This window comes from Gymnoscopelus braueri, assembly GCF_963280865.1.
Source record: "Gymnoscopelus braueri genome assembly, chromosome: 20".
NCBI lineage: Eukaryota > Metazoa > Chordata > Actinopteri > Myctophiformes > Myctophidae > Gymnoscopelus > Gymnoscopelus braueri.
The window spans coordinates 24,123,021-24,145,069 of record NC_137622.1 but is presented as its reverse complement, the minus strand read 5'-3'; the positions used below and the strand labels follow the sequence as shown (position 1 = coordinate 24,145,069).

At 40.3% G+C, this 22,049-nt stretch overlaps 4 protein-coding genes across 4 annotated transcripts; all 4 read left to right on the top strand.

Moving 5' to 3' along the window:
- Positions 1 to 5,713: 5,713 nt before the first annotated feature.
- LOC308075615 (protocadherin alpha-3-like) lies at positions 5,714 to 8,292 on the top strand (the record flags this gene model as incomplete). The annotated part of the gene is made up of 2 exons (XM_080415562.1): positions 5,714 to 8,083; positions 8,278 to 8,292. The coding sequence occupies 2 exons, from the start codon at positions 5,714 to 5,716 to the stop codon at positions 8,290 to 8,292; spliced, it is 2,385 nt and encodes a 794-aa protein (XP_080271688.1).
- A 479-nt stretch (positions 8,293 to 8,771) lies between these two features.
- On the top strand, positions 8,772 to 11,144 carry LOC308075614 (protocadherin alpha-8-like; the record flags this gene model as incomplete). The annotated part of the gene is made up of 1 exon (XM_080415561.1): positions 8,772 to 11,144. The coding sequence occupies one exon, from the start codon at positions 8,772 to 8,774 to the stop codon at positions 11,142 to 11,144; it is 2,373 nt and encodes a 790-aa protein (XP_080271687.1).
- Positions 11,145 to 12,160: 1,016 nt separating this feature from the next.
- Positions 12,161 to 14,545, top strand: LOC308075613 (protocadherin alpha-3-like; the record flags this gene model as incomplete). The annotated part of the gene is made up of 1 exon (XM_080415560.1): positions 12,161 to 14,545. One exon carries the CDS (start codon positions 12,161 to 12,163, stop codon positions 14,543 to 14,545), a length of 2,385 nt encoding a protein of 794 aa, XP_080271686.1.
- Positions 14,546 to 15,683: 1,138 nt separating this feature from the next.
- LOC308075612 (protocadherin alpha-3-like) lies at positions 15,684 to 22,012 on the top strand (the record flags this gene model as incomplete). The annotated part of the gene is made up of 3 exons (XM_080415559.1): positions 15,684 to 15,890; positions 19,432 to 21,552; positions 22,001 to 22,012. The coding sequence occupies 3 exons, from the start codon at positions 15,684 to 15,686 to the stop codon at positions 22,010 to 22,012; spliced, it is 2,340 nt and encodes a 779-aa protein (XP_080271685.1).
- Between the last annotated feature and the right edge of the window lie 37 nt (positions 22,013 to 22,049).

Below are 22,049 nucleotides of genomic sequence, written 5' to 3'. Positions count from 1 at the left end.
CATCCTAAATAATATTCTCTTTTGCCTCCAACACCTTCCTAAGACTTTACTTTATGCAGTGTACTGTGCAATAGATCTACTATTTAATTGAACATGGATAAACTAATTGCTGAGCCCAAGTCAATCACCAAGCAACAGAGAATGTTGACAGGAATTCAACTTGTAAATCTTGTAGAGATCGACATTCACTTTCAACAGGTTTCCAAGGTACGAGATAAGATTCACGCAAACCTTCTACAGGAGGCAGAACCCAGTGTGCTGAGCTAACGCAGAGCCAATGTGAAAAAGTATCACAGTCACTGCTCGTTCTAGAGCGGGGCAATAGGGACAAATTCTCCCTAAATTGGCTATTCTTTATATTTTTTAAGTCTTGATCATTTTAGATAAAATAGGGTGTCCCAATAGGGCGTAAGTGACTTAAAACCAGGAACAGATAACACTTATGCCACAGCACAGTATTGCGATATCCTAAACCCCAGACCATGTCTAATCTCATATCACAACATCAGTATAATATCAATATATTGCCCAGCCCAATTCCTTACCCTGCTTCTTTGCTTATAGGATGCTCTGGTTTCCAAGATATGAGCTTAAGTATAATATCCAATGACCTGACTTGGCCGATGTTCTTAGAATGTATGCCTCACAATGAGTCTGGGATGGGTGCCAGCTGCTGTTCCTGGGCCAATGTCAATGTGTAACCAGCAACTAGAAGATTCTCAAACAGCCTGTCTGCTATCTTGTAGTAAAATATACTTGTTTATGGTAATTTTTGGGCCTTAGTTTTTGTGTCTTATTTGTGGCTTATTTAAAGGTGGTGTAAGTGATATGCAGTTGTTTGTTAAAAGGTTAAAGCTCTATATTATGATAGTAATCATTACTACAGAGTATTTGTTCAGTAACAGGTCCCCACATCTCTCCAGCTCTCTAGTCAATGGGAAATACATTTTCAGTATGGGATACCAATTTTATCCAATAAAGAGAGAGAACTCCACAAGATAATCTTTCAGCTCCAATATTGTCTGCTAATTATTTTGTTAAATCACTTCCAATGTCAATTGTTTATCTGTATCCAAACCTGAAAATGAGTTTTATGTTTACTAAAGAGCTGGAGAGACAGGGATGGCCCTTGTTACTGAACAAAAGTCTCAATAGCAATGTTTGCTTTCAATATAGAGCTATTGACACTTATTTTAACAAATATCAGTTACACCACCTTTTTAATCTTGGATTATTTTCCTGCAGTTATTAGCACCTGTTGTTGTCCCACAGTACATTATAGTGTGGTGGTAATCTTTTTTTGTTTTACAGTCTTTTTTTGTTTTACAGTCTTTCTGATATCAGGTGGTGCAAGCATGACCACATTAACAATTTGAGTAACTTTTTCTGGTGAAACACGTAGCTCCGCCACTGTGTAGGTTTCAAGACATACTTCCACAAAGGCATGCATTAAAAAGTCTCATGTCAACTGCTTTTGTCCACAACTTAGCATGAGGAAGGCCTTGAAACGAGAACAAAAGGTCAATCTCTCTCTCTCTCTCTTCTCTGCACATGTGTATGTGCTTTTGTTTTCAAATCAGGATTGGAAGTCGCATCATTCTCACACACACGCACGCAAGCACGAGTCCTGTTAGGTTAAGTCTTTGATTAATGAAATATTAATTTTCCTTTCCAAATTGGCAATCTGCACAAAGCTTACACAATTCATGTCTTCTTAATCCCAGCCTAGGTGTTGGTAGGTTCTTGCTTATGCGCTCAATAGTTATGTAAGCCTTTTATAAGTGTGCTTATGAAAAATCTTATTGAACAGATATAATTTAAAGATAAAGTAACCTGCTTTAGGAGATTAATGATACTAATGATTAATACTAATGATACTTTAAACTGATATAAAGTATGTATATATTTCTATTATCAAATGTTTTACTCCTCTGATATTGGGACTTTGTGTTGGCAAAATACAGAAATAAAGAACTTATCTCTGTCTCTCCATTTCTCTGCATTTACTCTGTGTGTTTTGAGCCATTCAGCTTCACACATCTGCTCTGCCCTGACATTGACTCATTTAAGTCTTAGCAGACATCAGGGGTCTATACCCTGAGGTGAACTGAGGTAACTGAACCATGCAAAGCAAAGATGTTAGTATCACTGTGTATCTGTGTTGCTGTTCTGTATGATGTGTTACAGGAAAACAAACAAGCAAACAGGAACTTGTAGAATCTCATGATGTCATGGTTTACTGATCTCATGATGCGTTACCTTTGTTTGCTTGACCGTTTCCGTAATTCCTGCGGCAGCATTGTGAAAGTCACAGTAAAGGTATATTGTAACATAATCTTCTTTGTAACATAAAGATTGTAACATAATCTAATAGTCTATATCAACATATAAACACTGAATTGTGTCAGGTCAACGGATGCTAGTGTGAATCACAGCTGTAATATTGCCCAGTGATTGAGTTAGCTGTATAGTGACAGTGCTAATGTGGGTCAGTTAGCAGGCCACATGTGCTATCAGAGGTTTCTGAAGATAGTAGAAATAAATGTGCAATTGTGTGTATGACATCATCTCCCCAGAGATATGAGGTATAATACCAGTTGCAGAGCATGACCTTTAAGCTCATAGTCACTGACCTAATATCCCTTATGACCCCCAAAATCTTTCTCCAGTTTTTCTCCATTATTTTACATTGATCCATTGTTTAGAATTGGTGCATTGAATTTGAAATGTATGTAGTGATTTGTATAATATGCTAACACCTTGTTGAATTACTGATGCATTCCCTCCCAGAGGATTGCTGAATACTCTATACTATAGCGCCTGACCCGGATATGAGACTCCCACACTGCCTGCTCTCTGATTCTCTGAGCTACTGACAGACTAACACACTGATACATAACACATTAACGCTCCAACTCACCAGCATCTCCATAACATGACCACCAGCCGGCACCAACAGTCTAATACAGACTGTCCAACCACTAGAAGAAGCTCGGTGTCTGCGGCACCTCCACCAGTGTGTCTTTTGCACATGAAAATGTTGTTTTCAGACTGCTGTTTTTTTTTGCATGGAGATGTACTGTCTGGAGGAGAGTTATACGTGTATAAGAGCAAGGAATTCTGTGCAAGCACTCATCATAAATGCCAAGCTCATGTTCTTCTAAAGAAAAGCATCTGTGAGGTTCCTCTTTATATAGTCTGTTCATCTACATGAGTAATGTGAAATATGGCAGCACATACGGACAGCATTGGTGGTGTGTGTGTACATGTGTGTGGGGGTTGGGGGGGGGGGGGGGACATGGGTTACAAGAATGCCGCATAAGGGTGAGATAAGGGAATGTATCTTACAAAAATGATGAATATGCTTTTGCAAATGAGCAGAGTGCAGGCAAAGGACAAAGCCAGTCTCCTTTGTCTACAGCAGCCACGTCACCTGCGTCGCACCCCCTCTCCCTTTCTCCTTCAGCGCGCCTGCCTGCTTTCAGCACCACGGACAGCGACCTGCCTCGCGGAGCTCCGTTTCCATGGCAACGCACTGCCTGTTCGCTGGAGCTCGTGGTGTGCGCTGAAGCAGCCTGTAATTTGATATTCTGACAAGCCCCCACCTTGTTCTGCAGCATCCGGGAACTGCAGACATCAGCAGACCGTTTGGTACAAACATTCACCCAGTCTGTGATGATGATTTAAGGTGTTTGGTAGACCTAAATAGTGTTGTTTTATCTTCCGACAATATAGCTTTCACAAGATTAGGGGGGGACATTAGTTAAGAGAAGAGGTTTGGGACGGGAGGACACACACACACACACACACACACACACACACAGAGAAACCATTACGTCCTGATGGGAGGGGTGTCCTGATTTTGTGATATTATCCTGTTGATCATACTCTTATTGAGTTGGTCTTTTGTATTTTTGTACAATACTTAACTCAGACTGTCCCCATGGAACTCTGCAGTATAGGCTATGTGGTTTGGATCAGCAGTAGCCCACTGCGGTATAGCACTGCTCCCACAGAATGAGCACTGGGGTAGAATAATATTGCAGATGCAGTGCACACCTGCACAAGCGCCTTTAAACCACAGGATGTCACTGTTCACCATTTTAGTAAAACAAACGGGGAGTGTACTATCAGCCACAAGTACAATCTGTGTGAATGCAAAATGCAATGAAAGTACCGTATGACCATGCTGATTAATAGCAATTATAATTATTGGCTACTCAATCTATTATGCTATAATACGCCTTGTCATTTATTCACCACTAGTGGATTATATCACCTCTTATATCTAGAAATTGAAAGTCTTCCATTGTCTAACAGTTTCCGAAACCTATATTGTGATGTGACTGTTGATTGTACAACAACAGCAACAGCCATTTTTTAAGCCAGGGCAGTGTTGCATAAACACGTGTTGTCCATTTGGCCACATACAGTATAACGCGACAACCTAGAGAGAGACACTGGACAAATGAGCTAAAAACACCCTTCCTCTAACCAAAAAGATTGATCTATTAATGCCATGTTTATCCTGTCTGCAAAGGAAATGGATAAAACCGTAGACATGGCTGCTTGTACTGGGACTCGGCGTTTCGCTGTCCGTGGTGCTGAACTGCATTTGATAGGCTACCTAGGGGTCGCGCTGTCTAGATGAGCGTTTGAGTCAGACTGTCTGTGTGTCTGTCTGTCCATGGCTAATATGGCAAACAACAGGGCCTATCAGCGCCAAATTTTAGTTTTCAACTGTCAGTAGGCCAAGGAAGCAAATCTCCGAATATTTGTCACATGTATTTTGTTAGTGATATTTTCTCTCTCCAGGTTTTGTGATTCATAATCTCAGATCCTCCAATCTGCCACATGACTGTAGCGATTCACAGGGGAACCACGCCATTATTTGCAAACCAATCTCCAGGATAAAATGTTGGTATTGTACATTTCTGGATACCACTGATTCGTAGCTATCTACGTTTCAGGACAAAAAAACATTAACATTTCCAAATGTGTGTGTATAGGCTATTAATAAGGAAAATTAACAAATTATTAAATAAATAACCGAAGTATAGTCTAATATTAATTATAAATTATCTTCAAACGGAATATAATTTTTACAGAAGCACATGGAAGTTCACTTGGAACACATTTAACCTCATGAACAGCTTTTGTTATTTTGGGGTGTGGACTCAATATTGGCTTTTGATATTTAGCCTAAATGTAAGGTAGTGAAAGACAAAAGAGCCAGAATGTAGTCTTGGTGGTTTGTTATGCTTTTCCCTGTGTTGTGCTTTTAGATAGTCCCTCCCCCCTTGTTAAACCTTTACATTGAATTAAATTAATGTGAGTTTCCTGGGAGGTTAGTTATACAAATTGTATAACGGAATTGTATAATACAATTAATTTACAATTCAATTTATATTATTTTAATTGGCTGCCCATTGAAACCTTTCATCTTTGAAACTATATTCTTGCTGACAAAACACACCACGTGGTGTCAGTGTGACATAGATTATGTTTGTGGTTTAGATGTTCTTTAGGCTCTGCCCATATCTGTGTTGTCTAGTTGGAGTAGGAATGACATGTAAGACATTGAATTAGTGGATTTTTGCCGTTTATCGGGGTCTTAATACGAGTTTCCAAGATGGATCACATTTTAAAAGTCATGTAACTACAGAGATTACTGTATATTTTCTTATAGGGAATTGCTCGTGTTTTCTTTACAATGGGAGACGGAGAACAAAGGCGCAGAATGGAGTACTGGTGGATCATGGCTGGATTTTTGCTGTTGTGTTTCGAGGAGCATACATTGGGTCAGACAAGATATTCTATTCCAGAAGAAGTGAAAGTGGGATACGTTGTTGGAAATGTCGCCAAGGATTTAGGACTTGACATCAGTACATTAGCAGACAGACGGTTTCGTATTGTCTCTGGCTCGAAAGATGCCATGTTTCATTTAAATCAGGACAACGGAGTCTTGTATGTTGACAAGAATGTGGACCGGGAGGCACTCTGTGATGGAACAACGTGTGTAATAAACCTCAAACTTCTCGTGGAAAACCCGTTGGAAATACATTACGTTGGCATTGAAATAACAGATATTAACGACCATTCCCCCACCTTTCCAGAAAATGAGCAGCACTTGAACATTTCCGAGCATATACCTCCAGGTACCCGTTTCCAAATGCACGCAGCAAGAGACCCCGATAGTGGGATCCTGTCCGTTCGCGTTTACAGGTTGAGTCAGAATGATTTTTTCGATATTGATGTTAGAGATGGTGAAGAAGAAAATATACCGTTTTTAGTACTGAAAAAGCATTTAGATAGAGAGCACAAGGCAGAGCATCATTTTGTATTGACAGCTCTCGATGGAGGAAATCCATCGAGATCAGGGAGTCTTAATTTAACTATCACAGTATTAGATGCCAATGATAATCGCCCAGTGTTTAATCAAGACACATACACAGTCACTCTTCACGAAAATGCCCCAATTGGAGCACTCGTCGTCAAAGTAAATGCAACGGACATGGATGAAGGTCCCAACGGTGAAATTGAATACAGCTTTGTCAAAACACAGAAACGAAAAGTGTACGATACTTTTGTGTTAGATAAATTAACAGGTGAAATTCGACTTAAGGGAAATGTGGATTTTGAGGACACTGAGGTTTACCGGCTGAATGTACAGGCTTCTGATAAAGGCGCTCTTCCCTGGACGGCTGGATGTAGAGTTATCATAAACGTAGTGGACATGAATGACAATAAACCAGATATAGAGGTCATGTCATTGTCCACAGTTGTCCCAGAAGATTCAAAGCCCGGAAGTGTTATCTCGCTTATCAGTGTAACGGACAGAGATTCAGGTGTCAACGGTAAAGTTATTTGTACAGTTTCAGGTGACGTCCCATTTGTGTTGAAACCATCCATTCAGGAGAACATGTACTCCCTTGTTACAAAGGGACGCCTAGACCGTGAACTTGTGTCCCATTATGACATAACTTTAACAGCTACTGATAGTGGTCAGCCTGCTCTCTCTATTACTAAAACCATCAGCGTCCAGATATCTGATGTGAATGATAATAATCCAGAATTTCCCCAAAATCCATTTGAGCTGTATTTGTTTGAAAACAATGCTCCGGGTGCATCTATATTTTCCGTAAGTGCTACTGATAAAGACTTAAATGAAAATGCTGCAATTTCATATCATATCGTAAGAGGCGATGGATCGCAGAAGGATATGGCATCTTTTCTTAACATAAATTCTGATAATGGTTTTATTTCTGCCCTGAAAACGTTAGACTTTGAAACTATGAAAAACTTCAATTTCCAAGTTGTTGCCACAGACTGTGGAACTCCACCACTAAGCAACAATGTCACAGTGAATGTGTTCATTCTGGATCAGAACGACAACGCTCCAGTCATCTTGTATCCAGTCAGTCCTAACGGTACTGCTGAAGGTGTGGAGGAGATTCCTCGTAATGTGAACCCAGGACATTTGGTAGCTAAAGTGAGGGCCTATGATGCTGATGTGGGATATAATGGCTGGTTATTATTTTCTCTGCAGGAAGTTACTGACCACAGTCTGTTTGCTTTGGACCGCTATACAGGACAGATAAGAACACTTCGGTCATTCACAGAAACAGACGAGGCTGAACATAAACTGGTCATACTGGTAAAAGACAATGGAAATGTTTCACTCTCAGCAACTGCTACTGTAATTGTCAAGGTCGTGGAGCCAAAAGAGGCCTTTGCAGCTTCTGATGTTAAAAGTACAGTGAAAGATGACGTTGATGACAATGTGACATTTTATCTCATCATAACTTTGGGCTCAGTTTCAGTACTTTTCCTCATCAGTATCATTGTGTTGGTTGCAATGCAGTGCTCTAAGTCTACAGACTATTCATCCAAATATTTACAAGAGCCAAATTATGACGGGACACTGTGCCACAGCATCCAGTACAGATCTGGAGACAGACGATACATGTTAGTTGGACCCAGGATGAGTATTGGTTCTACTATAGTTCCAGGAAGCAATGGGAATACTCTAGTGGTCTCTGACAAGAGGCATACATCTATAGAGGTAAGACATTTTTTATCAGTTTTCATGTGTTCTTTAAAGGACACACACACACACACACACACACACACACACACACACACACACACACACACACACACACACACACACACACACACACTACTCATCATCACTTATGATTAACTAGAAGTGTCCAGTGGGTCTAGCAGTGTCTACTTCATCCTTCCTCCCTTCCTTCATTTTACCTTGTTCAGGATCATTCTGGCTAAACCTTTGGGCATTGTTGGTGTCTTTGGTCTAAAGAAGAGGGGCCAACTTTGATTTTTCTGTTTACAATCTGCAACCCATTTACACGTCAGCATTTGCTTATATAGTACTGTCCATGGTGCTGAACTTTATGCGTTTTAGTTGACAAATTTTGCTTAACATTTAAGGGTTTGTATTCATTTTAGTGCACTTAAGAACCTCTGTAAGGCACGGATTTGATCCACATGGTGTCAGTGTCTCATAATGAAAGGCTTAGGTTGTAGATTTGGCCCTACCCCTTTCTGGAAGGGTTCGTGCACATCGGAAAGAGAAAGAGATGACACCTCTAACATGATTTTGGACGCCTCGTATATATTTCTACTTTTTAATCTGAAAGCATGGAATTTGCTTATATAATACATATTTGTATTTGGTGAGTTTCGGCAAAGACCCTTGCCTGGAGACGTCTTTAAAGATGGAACCCGAAGGACAAAAGCGGAGAATGGATTACTGGTGGGTTGCCCTGAGACTGTCGGTGTTGCTGTTTTTCGCAGAGCAGGTTTCAGCACAAATCAAATATTCAATTCCAGAGGAAGTAAAAGCGGGAACTGCTGCTGGAAATGTTGCTAAGGATTTGGGACTTGACATCAGTTCGTTGGCGGACAGGCAGTTCCGTATTGTTTCAGGATCAAATGATGGTCTGTTTGAGGTAAATCAGAACAATGGTGTCCTTTATGTCTACCAAAACATAGACAGAGAAGAGCTCTGCGATACAGTCGCTCCGTGTATAATTAATTTAAAAATGATGGTCGAAAGCCCTTTAGAAATACATTATGTGGGAGTTGAAATAACCGATGTGAACGATAATTCCCCCAATTTCCTAGATGGGGAGAAATTGTTTGAAATACCCGAGGCAACCATCCCCGGCATACGTTTCCAATTACCAGCTGCAAGGGACCCAGACATTGCCGTCAACACTGTGCGTGTGTATAAATTAAATCACAACGAACATTTTAGTATGCAGATTCGAGAAAGAGGAGACGACAAAATACCATTTTTAGTTTTACAAAAGCCTCTCGATAGGGAAAAGCAGTCCGAGCACAAACTGATTCTTACAGCTGTTGACGGCGGAAGCCCACCAAGATCAGGGACTCTTAATGTTACAGTGACAGTTCTTGATTCAAACGACAACCATCCTTCATTTAGCCAAGAAGTGTACTCTGTAACGCTACCTGAAAACGTCGAGGCTGGAACAGTTGTGTTAAACGTTACAGCGACTGATGAGGACGACGGGGCAAATGGAGATATTGAATACTTATTTGGCGCTGAACTTGAGCCTCAAATGTTTGATATATTTAGTTTGGATAAAGCCACTGGAGAAATTCGAGTTAAAGGTCACATTGATTTTGAGAATGTTGATGTTTACAAGATAGATGTCCATGCTACGGACAAAGGTCAGCCTCCAATGAGTACCGACTGTCGAGTAATCATCAAAGTGCTGGATCTAAACGACAACAAACCTGAAATAGAGGTGACATCCTTATCCAACACGGTTCCTGAAGATTCAAAGCCGGGTGCTGTTGTTTCTCTAATTAGTATTACAGACAAAGACTCGGGAATGAACGGCAGAGTTATATGTAGCATTTCAAATGATGTGCCATTCGAGTTAAAGCCATCATTCCAAGACAACATGTATTCTTTAATTACAAAACATAAATTGGACCGAGAGTCCGTTTCATATTATGACATCACTATAACAGCCACTGACTGTGGTCAACCGCCCAGTCCGCCCTTGTCCACGTTCAAAACTCTGAGCATTGTGGTATCAGACGTGAATGATAACAGTCCCGAGTTCTCGCATAATCCGATTGAACTCTATCTGACAGAAAATAATGAGCCTGGCAAGTCAATGTTTTCGGTTAGCGCATCTGATAAAGATTTAAATGAAAATGCTGCTTTGTCCTACCGAATAGTTAGAGATGGACGACATAACGATATGGCATCTTTCCTTAACATAAATTCAGATAATGGACATATTTCTGCCCTTAAAAGTTTCGACTTTGAATCTTTGAAAACTTTTCAGTTTCAAGTTGTGGCCATGGACTCTGGAACTCCGCCACTAAGCAGCAATGTCACAGTGAAAGTTTTCATTCTGGATCAGAACGACAACGCTCCAGTCATCTTGTATCCAGTCAGTGCTAACGGTACTGCTGAAGGCGTGGAGGAGATTCCTCGTAATGTGAACCCAGGACATTTGGTGGCTAAAGTGAGAGCATATGATGCTGATATAGGATACAATGGCTGGTTATTATATTCCCTGCAGGAAGTTACTGACCACAGTCTGTTTGCTTTGGACCGCTATACAGGGCAGATAAGAACACTGCGTTCATTCACAGAGACAGACGAGGCTGAACATAAACTGGTCATACTGGTCAAAGATAATGGGAACGTTTCACTCTCTGCAACAGCTACTGTGACTGTCAAGGTTGTGGAGCCCAAAGAAGCTTTTGCTGCTTCTGGTGTTATAAGTGTTACAAACGATGAGGATGATAATAATGTAACATTTTATTTGATCATAACTCTGGGCTCAGTTTCGACACTTTTCCTCATCAGTATCATCGTGCTGATTATAATGCAGTGCTCCAAACCTACAGACTATTCCTCCAAGCAATTACAAGACGCTAATTATGACGGGACATTGTGCCACAGCATCCAGTACAGATCTGGAGACAGACGGTACATGTTAGTTGGACCCAGAATGAGCATTGGTTCTACTATAGTTCCAGGCAGCAATGGAAATACTCTAGTGGTCTCTGACAGGAGGGACAAGTCTGGAGAGGTAAGGTCTATATGCATCTTTAATGAACGTATTTGATTAAATTGCCATTTGAGACATTTTCACCATCAGTTTGGTTGTTGAGCCCGTCATTGTCTTCCCTCGTGGTGCGCGCGCGCGCACGCACGCACTCACTCACTCACTCACTCACTCACTCACACTCTCTCTCTTATTTAAATATTCGGTAACTTAAAGGTCTGGTCTATACATTATAATTGCTTGGCATTATAACACTTGTTATAGATGTTTATCATCATGTAACAACGCTATATTATTAGTGCTAGTCTTGCACTATATGCTCAGTGGAATGGCACATTATAACTACCGTAGTTAGTTATAAGTGTCTTTGTTATAAGTTGGTTTGCGTAATTATAAACGTAACAAGTGTTATGAAGCATTATAAGTGCAATACGTGCATTATGATGCACTATAATGCATTATAAATGTGATCATAATGCATTATACATCTGACTTAAGTAAAGTGTTACCTGGTAGTTATAGTTTGCTGTTCCACTGAGTTTATACTTCATAATGACCAGCACTTATAAATTATGTTATCATACTTCATAAACCATGATATAAGTTGTTATGCATATTTATTAATTTGTATTGTTATAATGCCTTATAAGTGCATTTTAATGCACTATACATGTGGTTATAACGCATTATAATTTATTTACCGGCCTTAATATAAAGTCTTACCAAATATTCTATTGATAGCTGATTACTCTTTTGACGTTTAGTGCTTAACAAAGTAATAGCTTGCATGCGTTTTTTTTGTACATCTTGATTCTTTCATGTGATATAGCATCACAGGCCACTTGATGTCAGTGTGGCATCGAATTTGTCACATTGGCTCGATTTTTAAGTCCTGCCCCATTCAAGGATGCTTTTTTCCAGACGTTGTGCGTGTAGAAAAAGATAGGAAATACATCACAACGAGGTAACAATAATGTTCAATATATGTTCTCAAGAATGCGTGGACGTATTTGACTTAGGATACTGTAATTGATTTTACATTGTGGACACCAGTGGATTGTACAGTCGTTGAAACCATGAGGGACGTAAAACAAAGGCCTAATATGGACTATTGGTGGATTCTACTGCTTTTCTTTCTCATTCTGTGTTTCGAGCAGCAGGTCTCAGCTCAAATTAGATACTCTGTTCAAGAGGAAATAAAAATAGGATCAGTTGTTGGAAACGTGGCTAAAGATCTGGGTCTCGATATCAGCACATTGGCTGACAGACGGTTTCGCATTGTTTCGGGATCCAAGGACAATCTGTTTACGGTAAATCAGAACAATGGAGCCTTGTTAGTCCACAAGAACATCGATAGAGAAATAGTTTGTGATGACAGTGGTGCGTGTTTGATCAATCTTAAAATAGTTGTTGAAAATCCTTTAGAGATTCACTATGTTAGTCTAGAAATTACTGATGTTAATGATCATGCTCCCGTCTTCCCAGGAAATGAGCAGCACTTCGAGATTGCCGAGCATATGATGCCTGGAAAGCGCTTCCAAGTACAGGCTGCACAAGATCCTGATTTAGGAAGAAATGCTGTTCGATCTTATAAATTGAGTCAGAACGAGCATTTTGAAATCGAGATAAGAGAAGATGAGTACAAAATCCCCTTTTTGGTCTTAAGAAAAGCCCTAGATAGAGAACTAAATTCCAAGCACAGTTTAGTTGTTACAGCATTTGACGGTGGTAATCCACAAAGATCAGGCTCTTTAAATATCACTATCAACGTGCTTGATTCAAATGATAATCGTCCTGTATGTAGTCAAGATACGTACACTGCACGACTGCAAGAAAATGCCCCACTTGGTGCTGTGATCATTCGAGTGAATGCGACTGATTTAGATGAAGGTGTTAATAGTGATTTGGAATTTTCTTTGGACAAAAATGTGAAAAGTAAAGTATACGATTTATTTGATTTAGACACAGTGAGTGGTGAAATTCGAGTCAAAGGTGAAATTGATTTTGAAGAAACAGATGTATATAGATTAGATGTACAGGTGTCTGATAAAGGGGTGCCTCCCTGGACAGAAGATTGTAGAGTTATAATCAAAATAATAGATGTTAATGACAATGAGCCAGACATAGAAGTAACATCCCTTTCTGGTGTTGTTGCCGAGAATTCCAAACCAGGAACAGTGATCTCTCTAATCAGTGTCACAGATAAAGACTCTGGTATTAATGGAAAAGTTATATGTAGTATATCAGAAAACGTCCCATTCGAACTGAAACCATCATTTCAGGACAACATGTACTCGTTAGTGACAAAGCAGAGCTTAGATCGGGAAAAGTTGTCTCATTATGACATCACAATAACAGCAACTGACTGTGGACATCCTCCTCTCTCATCTATGAAAACGTTAAGTATCCAGGTGTCAGACGTGAATGATAATATTCCAACATTTCTACAAAACTATGTTAACTTTTACCTGTTGGAAAATAATATTCCGGGTGCTCCTATATTCTCTGTAAGTGCTTTTGACATCGATTTGAATGAAAACGCAGCAATATCATACCATATAGCAAGAGGTGATGGCGCACAAAGTAAGGTGGCAAACTTTCTTAACATCAATTCGGAAAATGGACAGATTTCTGCACTGAAAGGTTTTGACTTTGAAACCTTGAAAACATTCAAATTCCACGTTATTGCAACAGACTCTGGAACTCCGTCACTAAGCAGCAACATCACAGTGAACGTGTTCATTCTGGATCAGAACGACAATGCTCCAGTCATCTTGTATCCAGTCAGTGCTAACGGTACTGCTGAAGGTGTGGAGGAGATTCCTCGTAATGTGAATCCAGGGCATTTTGTGGCTAAAGTGAGAGCCTATGATCCTGATATAGGATATAATGGCTGGTTATTATACTCCCTGCAGGAAATTACTGACCACAGTCTGTTTGGTTTGGACCGCTATACAGGACAGATAAGAACACTTCGCTCATTCACAGAGACAGATGAAGCTGAGCATAAACTGGTCATACTGGTCAAAGACAATGGGAACGTATCACTCTCAGCAACAGCTACTGTGATTGTCAAGGCCGTGGAGCCAAAAGAGGCGTTTGCAGCTTCTGACATTAAAAATGATTCAAAAGATGAAGAAGACACGAATATCACCTTCTATTTGATCATAACGTTGAGTTCAGTTTCAACACTTTTACTCATCAGTATTGTTGTTTTGATTATAATGCAGTGCTACAAATCCGCAGACTATTCTTCCAAATATTTACAAGAGAAAGAATACGACGGGACATTGTGCCACAGCATACAGTACAGATCTGGAGATAGACGGTACATGTTAGTTGGACCCAGAATGAGTATAGGCTCTACTATTGTTCCAGGCAGCAATGGGAATACTCTAGTGGTCTCTGACAGGAGCCGTGCATCTGGAGAGGTAAGGCAAGTTTTAACCTGTTTGTTATAGTGTTATGCTACGTGTTGACAGGTTTTTAAGGTTCATTCCTCACCTTGGGCTTTATTGACAATTATACATAGTGTTCAATTGTATAGTAAAACCATATGGTGTATGTGCCTGGTTAAGTTCGCTGTCCATGGTGCTGAAACGCAAGTGTGTGTGTGTGTGTGTGTGTGTGTGTGTGTGTGTGTGTGTGTGTGTGTGTGTGTGTGTGTGTGTGTGTGTGTGTGTGTGTGTGTGTGTGTGTGTGTGTGTGTGTGTGTGTGTGTGTGTGTGTGTGTGTGTGTGTGTGTGTGTGTGTGTGGGGCAATCGAATTAATTCGTGTGTGGGGGGGGGGGGGGGGCAATTCGATTGCTTATTTGAATTAGAAAGATGCAATATATCGGCAGTTGTCTGCGGAGGCCGGATGGTGATCATTGCCCTCTGCAGGTCGTAAAAAACAGCGTTGGTTTTCGGGCAGCTTTGAAAACAAACTCCATTTAACGTCGTTATGGTTATGAAATGAATTTGAAGAACTCACATGCATTTAAAGTAGCCTACTAGTTTACAGACTAGTCATTGTCATAGGCTATAGTAAATTGCTCTGTCCATTAAAAAGCCACGGGGTTAAAGATACAGAATAGGCAAGCCATTCTCTCTTTAAGTATTGTGCCATGGTATACTTTCCACAAAGTAATTCAATACGTTTTAATATAATCCCACCCCTCTCATTAACCTCTAATTATTAAATATAAGCTACTTTTTTTTTTAAAGGAAAAGGAGTTGAGGTGTTATGTTGGAATGTGTTGATCAAACAATTTATGATAAAACAGTTTAGTGCGCTTTTCCCTCTACAAATAGCACTGCAACGCTGTTTTACAATCTCTCAATTATATCCATGCATCCACATGGGGTCAGCATTATAGTAAAGAACTGCTTAATCTGTACAAGCCCTGCCCTTTTGAAGCTGTTTTTGCTCCGCTTTGAATGAGAGGAAGGCGTTCGGACCGTCGGACGAAAAATCATGTTGCAACTGGACATGTATTTGACCATCGTTAAAACGGAATGATGACATTTCACCTCCCTAACGGCTGCGGTTGTTATTTTTGGAGGGGACTAATATACTGATGAGCATTTTATAATTTCACTAAAGAACAAAGAGCCAGAATGGTGTCTTGTTGTGGTATACTGCTTTTCACTCTCCTGCTTTGCCTTGTGGAACACGTTCCAGCTCAAATAAGATATTCCATTCCAGAAGAGGTCAAAGCTGGCACTGTTGTTGGTAATGTTGCCAAGGATCTGGGACTCGATGTTAGTTCTTTGACGCATAGGCGATTTCGTATCGTGTCTGGATCCAAGGAGGCTCTATTGGAGGTAAACCAGAACAATGGAATCTTGTATGTCCATAAGAATATCGACAGAGAGGAGCTATGTGACAGCAATGGGGCTTGTTTAATAGAGCTGAAAATTGTTGTAGAGAATCCACTTGAAATTCACTATGTCAGTGTGGATATTACAGATGCTAACGACCATTCGCCCACATTTTCAGAGAGTGAAAAGGTAGTTGAAATAGCAGAGAATACATTACCAGGAGCACGATTTCAGTTACCGGGTGCCCATGATCCAGATATAGCAATTAATTCTATCCAGCGGTATAAGCTGAGCCAAAACGACGACTTTCAACTCGAAATTAGAGACAGGGATGAGGATAAAATTCCATTTTTAGTCTTACAGAGACATTTGGACAGGGAGCAGAAATGTAACCATAGTTTGATTCTTACAGCCATAGACGGAGGGAACCCACAAAAATCAGCAAATCTCAATATTACCGTAAATGTTCTTGATATTAATGATAACAGACCCGTTTTTTCCAAAGAAGCTTATTCAGTGATGTTACGAGAAAACATTGATTTTGGTACTATTGTATTAAGCGTCCAAGCAACAGACTTGGACGAGGGAACAAATGGCGATGTTGAGTATGCATTTGGCAGTGATATGAACCATAAAATATTAGAGCTGTTCTCTTTGGAAAAAGAAACTGGCGAAATTCGTGTCAAAGGAAAGATTGATTACGAGGCCACTGATGTTTATAAATTAGATGTCCAAGCCTCTGACAAGGGTCAACCTCCGATGACAACGGATTGTAGAGTCATAATAAAGATTGAGGATGTCAATGACAATAAACCAGAAATAGAAGTGACATCAATCTCCAACACTGTTCTAGAGAATTCAAGACAAGGGACGGTAATCTCTCTCATTAGCGTTACTGATATTGATTCCGGCCTAAATGGCAAGATTATATGCAGCCTGACAGATAATGTGCCATTTGAATTAAAGCCGTCATATAAGGAGAATATGTACTCATTAGTGACAAAAGAAACTTTGGACAGAGAAAGTGTATCACAGTACGACTTCACTATAACAGCAACTGACTCTGGTCAGCCCCCTCTCTCCTCATTCAAACGCATGAATATTCAAATATCAGATGTAAACGATAACAGCCCACAGTTCCAACAAAATCCTCTTGAACTGTATTTGTTAGAAAATAATGCACCTGGTGCATCCATATATTCGGTTAGCGCATTTGATGAAGACTTGAATGAAAACGCTGCAATATCCTATCATATAAGAAGAGAGAGGAGTCAGAATCATATGGCATCTTTCCTGAATATCAATTCTGATAATGGACATATCTCTGCGCTGAAAAGTTTTGACTTTGAAACTATTAAAACGTTTCAGTTTCAAGTTGTTGCCACAGACTCTGGAACTCCGTCACTAAGCAGCAATGTCACAGTGAATGTGTTCATTCTGGATCAGAATGACAACGCTCCAGTCATCTTGTATCCAGTCAGTGCTAACGGTACTGCTGAAGGTGTGGAGGAGATTCCTCGTAATGTGAACCCAGGACATTTAGTGACTAAAGTGAGAGCCTATGATGCTGATATAGGATATAATGGATGGCTATTATTTTCACTGCTGGAAGTTACTGACCACAGTCTGTTTGGTTTAGATCGCTATACAGGACAGATAAGAACACTTCGTTCATTCACAGAGACAGACGAGGCTGTACATAAACTGGTCATACTGGTAAAAGACAATGGAAACGTTTCACTCTCAGCAACAGCTTCTGTGATTATCAAAGTTGTGGAGCCCAAAGAGGCTTTTGCAGCATCTGATGTTAAAGGTCCAGCAAAAGATGAAGAGGAGAACAATGTAGCTTTTTATCTGATCATAACTTTGGGCTCAGTTTCAACACTTTTTCTGATCAGTATCATCATGTTGATCATAATGCAGTGCTCAAAATCCACGGACTATTCCTCCAAGCAATTACAAGACGCAAACTATGACGGGACACTGTGTCACAGCATCCAGTACAGATCTGGAGACAGGCGGTACATGTTAGTTGGACCCAGAATGAGTATAGGTTCTACTATAGTTCCAGGCAGTAATGGGAATACTCTAGTAGTCTCTGACAGGAGGCAGGCATCTGGAGAGGTAAGATAATTTCTTCATAAACGTGTGTGTGTGTGTGTGTGTGTGTGTGTGTGTGTGTGTGTGTGTGTGTGTGTGTGTGTGTGTGTGTGTGTGTGTGTGTGTGTGTGTGTGTGTGTGTGTGTGTGTGTGTGTGTGTGTGTGTGTGTGTGTGGGTGTGTGTGTGTGCGTAAATATCAATATCCAACTAAAAGGTAATATTTCAGCAGACTAGGAGTTCTTGCTTGGCTTTGTCAGCAGCTTTCCACAACATTTTAGTTTTTATGCCTTATATGTGGTCACGTAAGTGGGTATTGAAGACATTACTTAGGCACTGTTGGTGTATAGTGACACCATGAGGACACATGCAACACAAGAGATCATCCATGGGTATATTCTAATCATATGCAATCTAATCAACTCACCTTGTTTGCCAGCCTTTAACTTTAAGAATTTGCATCCATAAATGTTAACATAGTACTTGCACCTTTTTGTTTTTCATTTAACCTTTAATTCAACCGGGCAGGTCATTTATCATTATCTCTAATCAAAACCGAAAGTAACATTATCAAAGTACAACAAAAATAGGCCCATTAGATCCATGATAATACAGAGTGCGAAGAGGAATTCAGCACCATGGACAGCGACAGTAAGCAGAAGGGGGGAAAGCAGCCTTCACATATTATGAGTTTTCTTAAAAACTATATATATATTTAAAAAATACACACACACACACACACACACACACACACACACACACACACACACACACACACACACACACACACACACACACACACACACACACACACACACACACACAGTGAGTGGACTCGGGTGTGTTGCAACAAACCAATATGTTATTCAATACTAATAGCAGCGGTGGTGAAATGTCTGTAGCTGTCTGTTTTATGGTTAGTTGCTGCTTTTGCGTTCATCTTCTGTCGTGTATATCATTTCATGTTATTTCAAATGCCCTCATTTTCCTCCTCTGTGTGTCAGTGCTTTATCATATAAACTCTAGATTGATTTGTCCCTCCCCCTTTTGAGGATTTTTTGTTCAGTCTCGAGGGCAGAAGGTGCACAGATTTGAGCTAAGCATTAGATTCGATGCAGTCGGGTTTTCTGCTTTGTAAATATGAGCCACTTTGGCTGAGGAATTTGCCAATATTAATAACTCAATTGTGTATATTTAAAAAAAAATCTGACAATGGGGATAAACTACCTAAAGCGCAGTAGGGAGTATTGGCGGATTGTTTTTCATTTCTCTTTGTTAGTCTTTCTCGGAGAACAGGTTTCGGCTCAGATAAGATACAATATTCCCGAGGAGGCGAAAGTGGGATCTATTGTTGGAAATATTGCGAAGGATCTTGGGCTAGACGTCACTTCTTTGACTAACCGACGTTTTCGTATTGTCACTGGATCTAAGGACTCTCCTTTTGAGGTAAATAGGAATAATGGCGCCTTGTATATCCATAAGAATCTCGATAGAGAGGAGCTTTGTGAAGGTAGTAGTGTTTGTCTGATGGAGCTAAAAATTGTGGTCGAAAATCCCCTGGAAATACACTATGTTGGTGTTGAAATTACCGACGTGAATGATCACGCTCCTAGTTTTCCAGAGAAGGTGCAAGAAATTGAAATAGCTGAACACACATCTCCAGGAACACGATTTCAGCTCCATGCTGCCCGTGATCCCGACGCTGGGACGAATTCAATCCGCACTTATACATTAACGGCTAATGACCACTTTGAAATAGATATTCGACAAAGCGATGACGATAAGAAACCATTTTTAGTGTTGAAAAAGCCACTAGACAGGGAGCAAGATGACAAACACATGCTAGTGGTTACAGCGGTTGATGGAGGAAAACCTCAAAGATCAGGTATTTTAAATGTTTCAGTCATTGTGCTAGATACTAATGATAATCGTCCTGTATGTAGTCAAGATACGTATCACATTCAGATAAAAGAAAATATTCCAATTGGCACCGCTGTGATTCAAGTGAACGCAACTGACCCAGATGAAGGGACTAACGGTGAAGTTGAATACAGTCTAGGGAAAACCATGAGGCGAAAGGTCTACGACATTTTTGAATTGGATAGATTAAATGGAGAGATTAGAATAAAAGGAGAAGTGGACTTTGAGGATAACGAAGTTTATAAACTAGATATCGAGGTGTCGGACAAAGGTCAACCTCCATTAACAGTAGAGTGTAGAGTCATAATAAAGATAACGGACATAAATGATAACAAGCCAGAGATAGAAGTGACATCACTTTCAAATATAGTGTCAGAAGAATCTAAGCCAGGCACAGTTATTTCTCTCATCAGTGTGACAGATAAAGACTCTGGGGTCAATGGAAAGATTATTTCTATCATATCCCAAGGCGTGCCTTTTGAGTTAAAACCAGCATATAAGGAGAACATGTATTCAGTGGTCACTAAAGGACTATTGGATCGAGAGGCAGTATCGCATTATGATATAACAATTACAGCAACTGATTGCGGTCAGCCTCCCTTGTCCACATTGAAAACTCTAAGTATTGAAATATCAGATGTAAATGACAACGGCCCACGATTTACCCAAAATCCTTTAGAGCTGTACCTGCCAGAAAATAATGCCGCTGGTACATCGATATTTTCGGTAAGCGCCTCAGATAATGACTTGAATGAAAATGCAATCATTTCATATCGCATTGTTAGAGAAGGAAGCCAAAATGATATGACATCTTTTCTGAATGTAAATTCTGATAATGGACACATTTCAGCCCTAAAAAGTTTCGACTTTGAAATTATGAAAACATTTAAATTCCACGTAGTGGCCTCAGACTCTGGAACTCCATCACTAAGCAGCAACGTCACAGTGAACGTGTTCATTCTGGATCAGAACGACAACGCTCCAGTCATCTTGTATCCAGTCAGTGCTAACGGTACTGCTGAAGGTGTGGAGGAATTTCCTCGTAATGTGAACCCAGGACATTTAGTGGCTAAAGTGAGAGCCTATGATGCTGATGTGGGATACAATGGCTGGTTATTATTCTCCCTGCAAGAAGTTACTGACCACAGTCTGTTTGGTTTGGACCGCTATACAGGACAGATAAGAACACTTCGTTCATTCACAGAAACAGACGAGGCTGAACATAAACTGGTCATACTGGTCAAAGACAATGGGAACGTTTCACTCTCAGCAACAGCTACTGTGACTGTCAAGGTTGTGGAGCCCAAAGAGGCTTTTGCATCTTCTGATGTCAAAAGTCCAATACAAGACGAGGAAGAAAATAATGTGACTTTTTATCTGATCATAACTTTGGGCTCAGTTTCAACACTCTTTCTCATCAGTATCATCGTGTTGATCGTAATGCAGTGCTCCAAACCCACAGACTATCCTTCTAAACATTTACAAGAGACAAATTATGACGGGACACTGTGTCACAGCATCCAGTACAGATCTGGAGACAGGAGGTACATGTTAGTTGGACCCAGGATGAGTATTGGCTCTACCATAGTTCCAGGCAGCAATGGGAATACTCTAGTGGTCTCTGACAGGAGGCAAACATCTGGAGAGGTAAGACCTATTTCAATATTATTGTCTCAGAGGCTTGTGGATCAAGAACAATATAGTTTCCATGGGTAACGCTAGTGTGATTATATGCATAAACTGGTAATCCCTACCGACTATTTGCTTGCTTTTGCTTTGTTGCTCTCCATGGTGCTGAAATCCATTGTTACTCCCTTTTAACAGTAGTTATTCATCAAATTCTGGTTGATGCATACCTTGATTCTTCTTTTGTTTAAGTGACTTTTTACCACACTGGTTCCACATGGTGTCAGTGTTACATCGGAAACGAGCGTTGTGCATTCAGCAGATGGCCCTGCCCCTCTCGGAGAGGCAAGCCGTTTCACGTAGAAATGAACAGATAATACTCGCTTGCATTTTGAAGAACAACAATTTTACCTTATCCAGCTAGGAAATATGACGGTTATCACATCTGTGGAATACCTTTAATCGACAGGAAATTATCTAGGGCCGAGGTTGATTCCCTATTGTGAAGGGGGGACAAA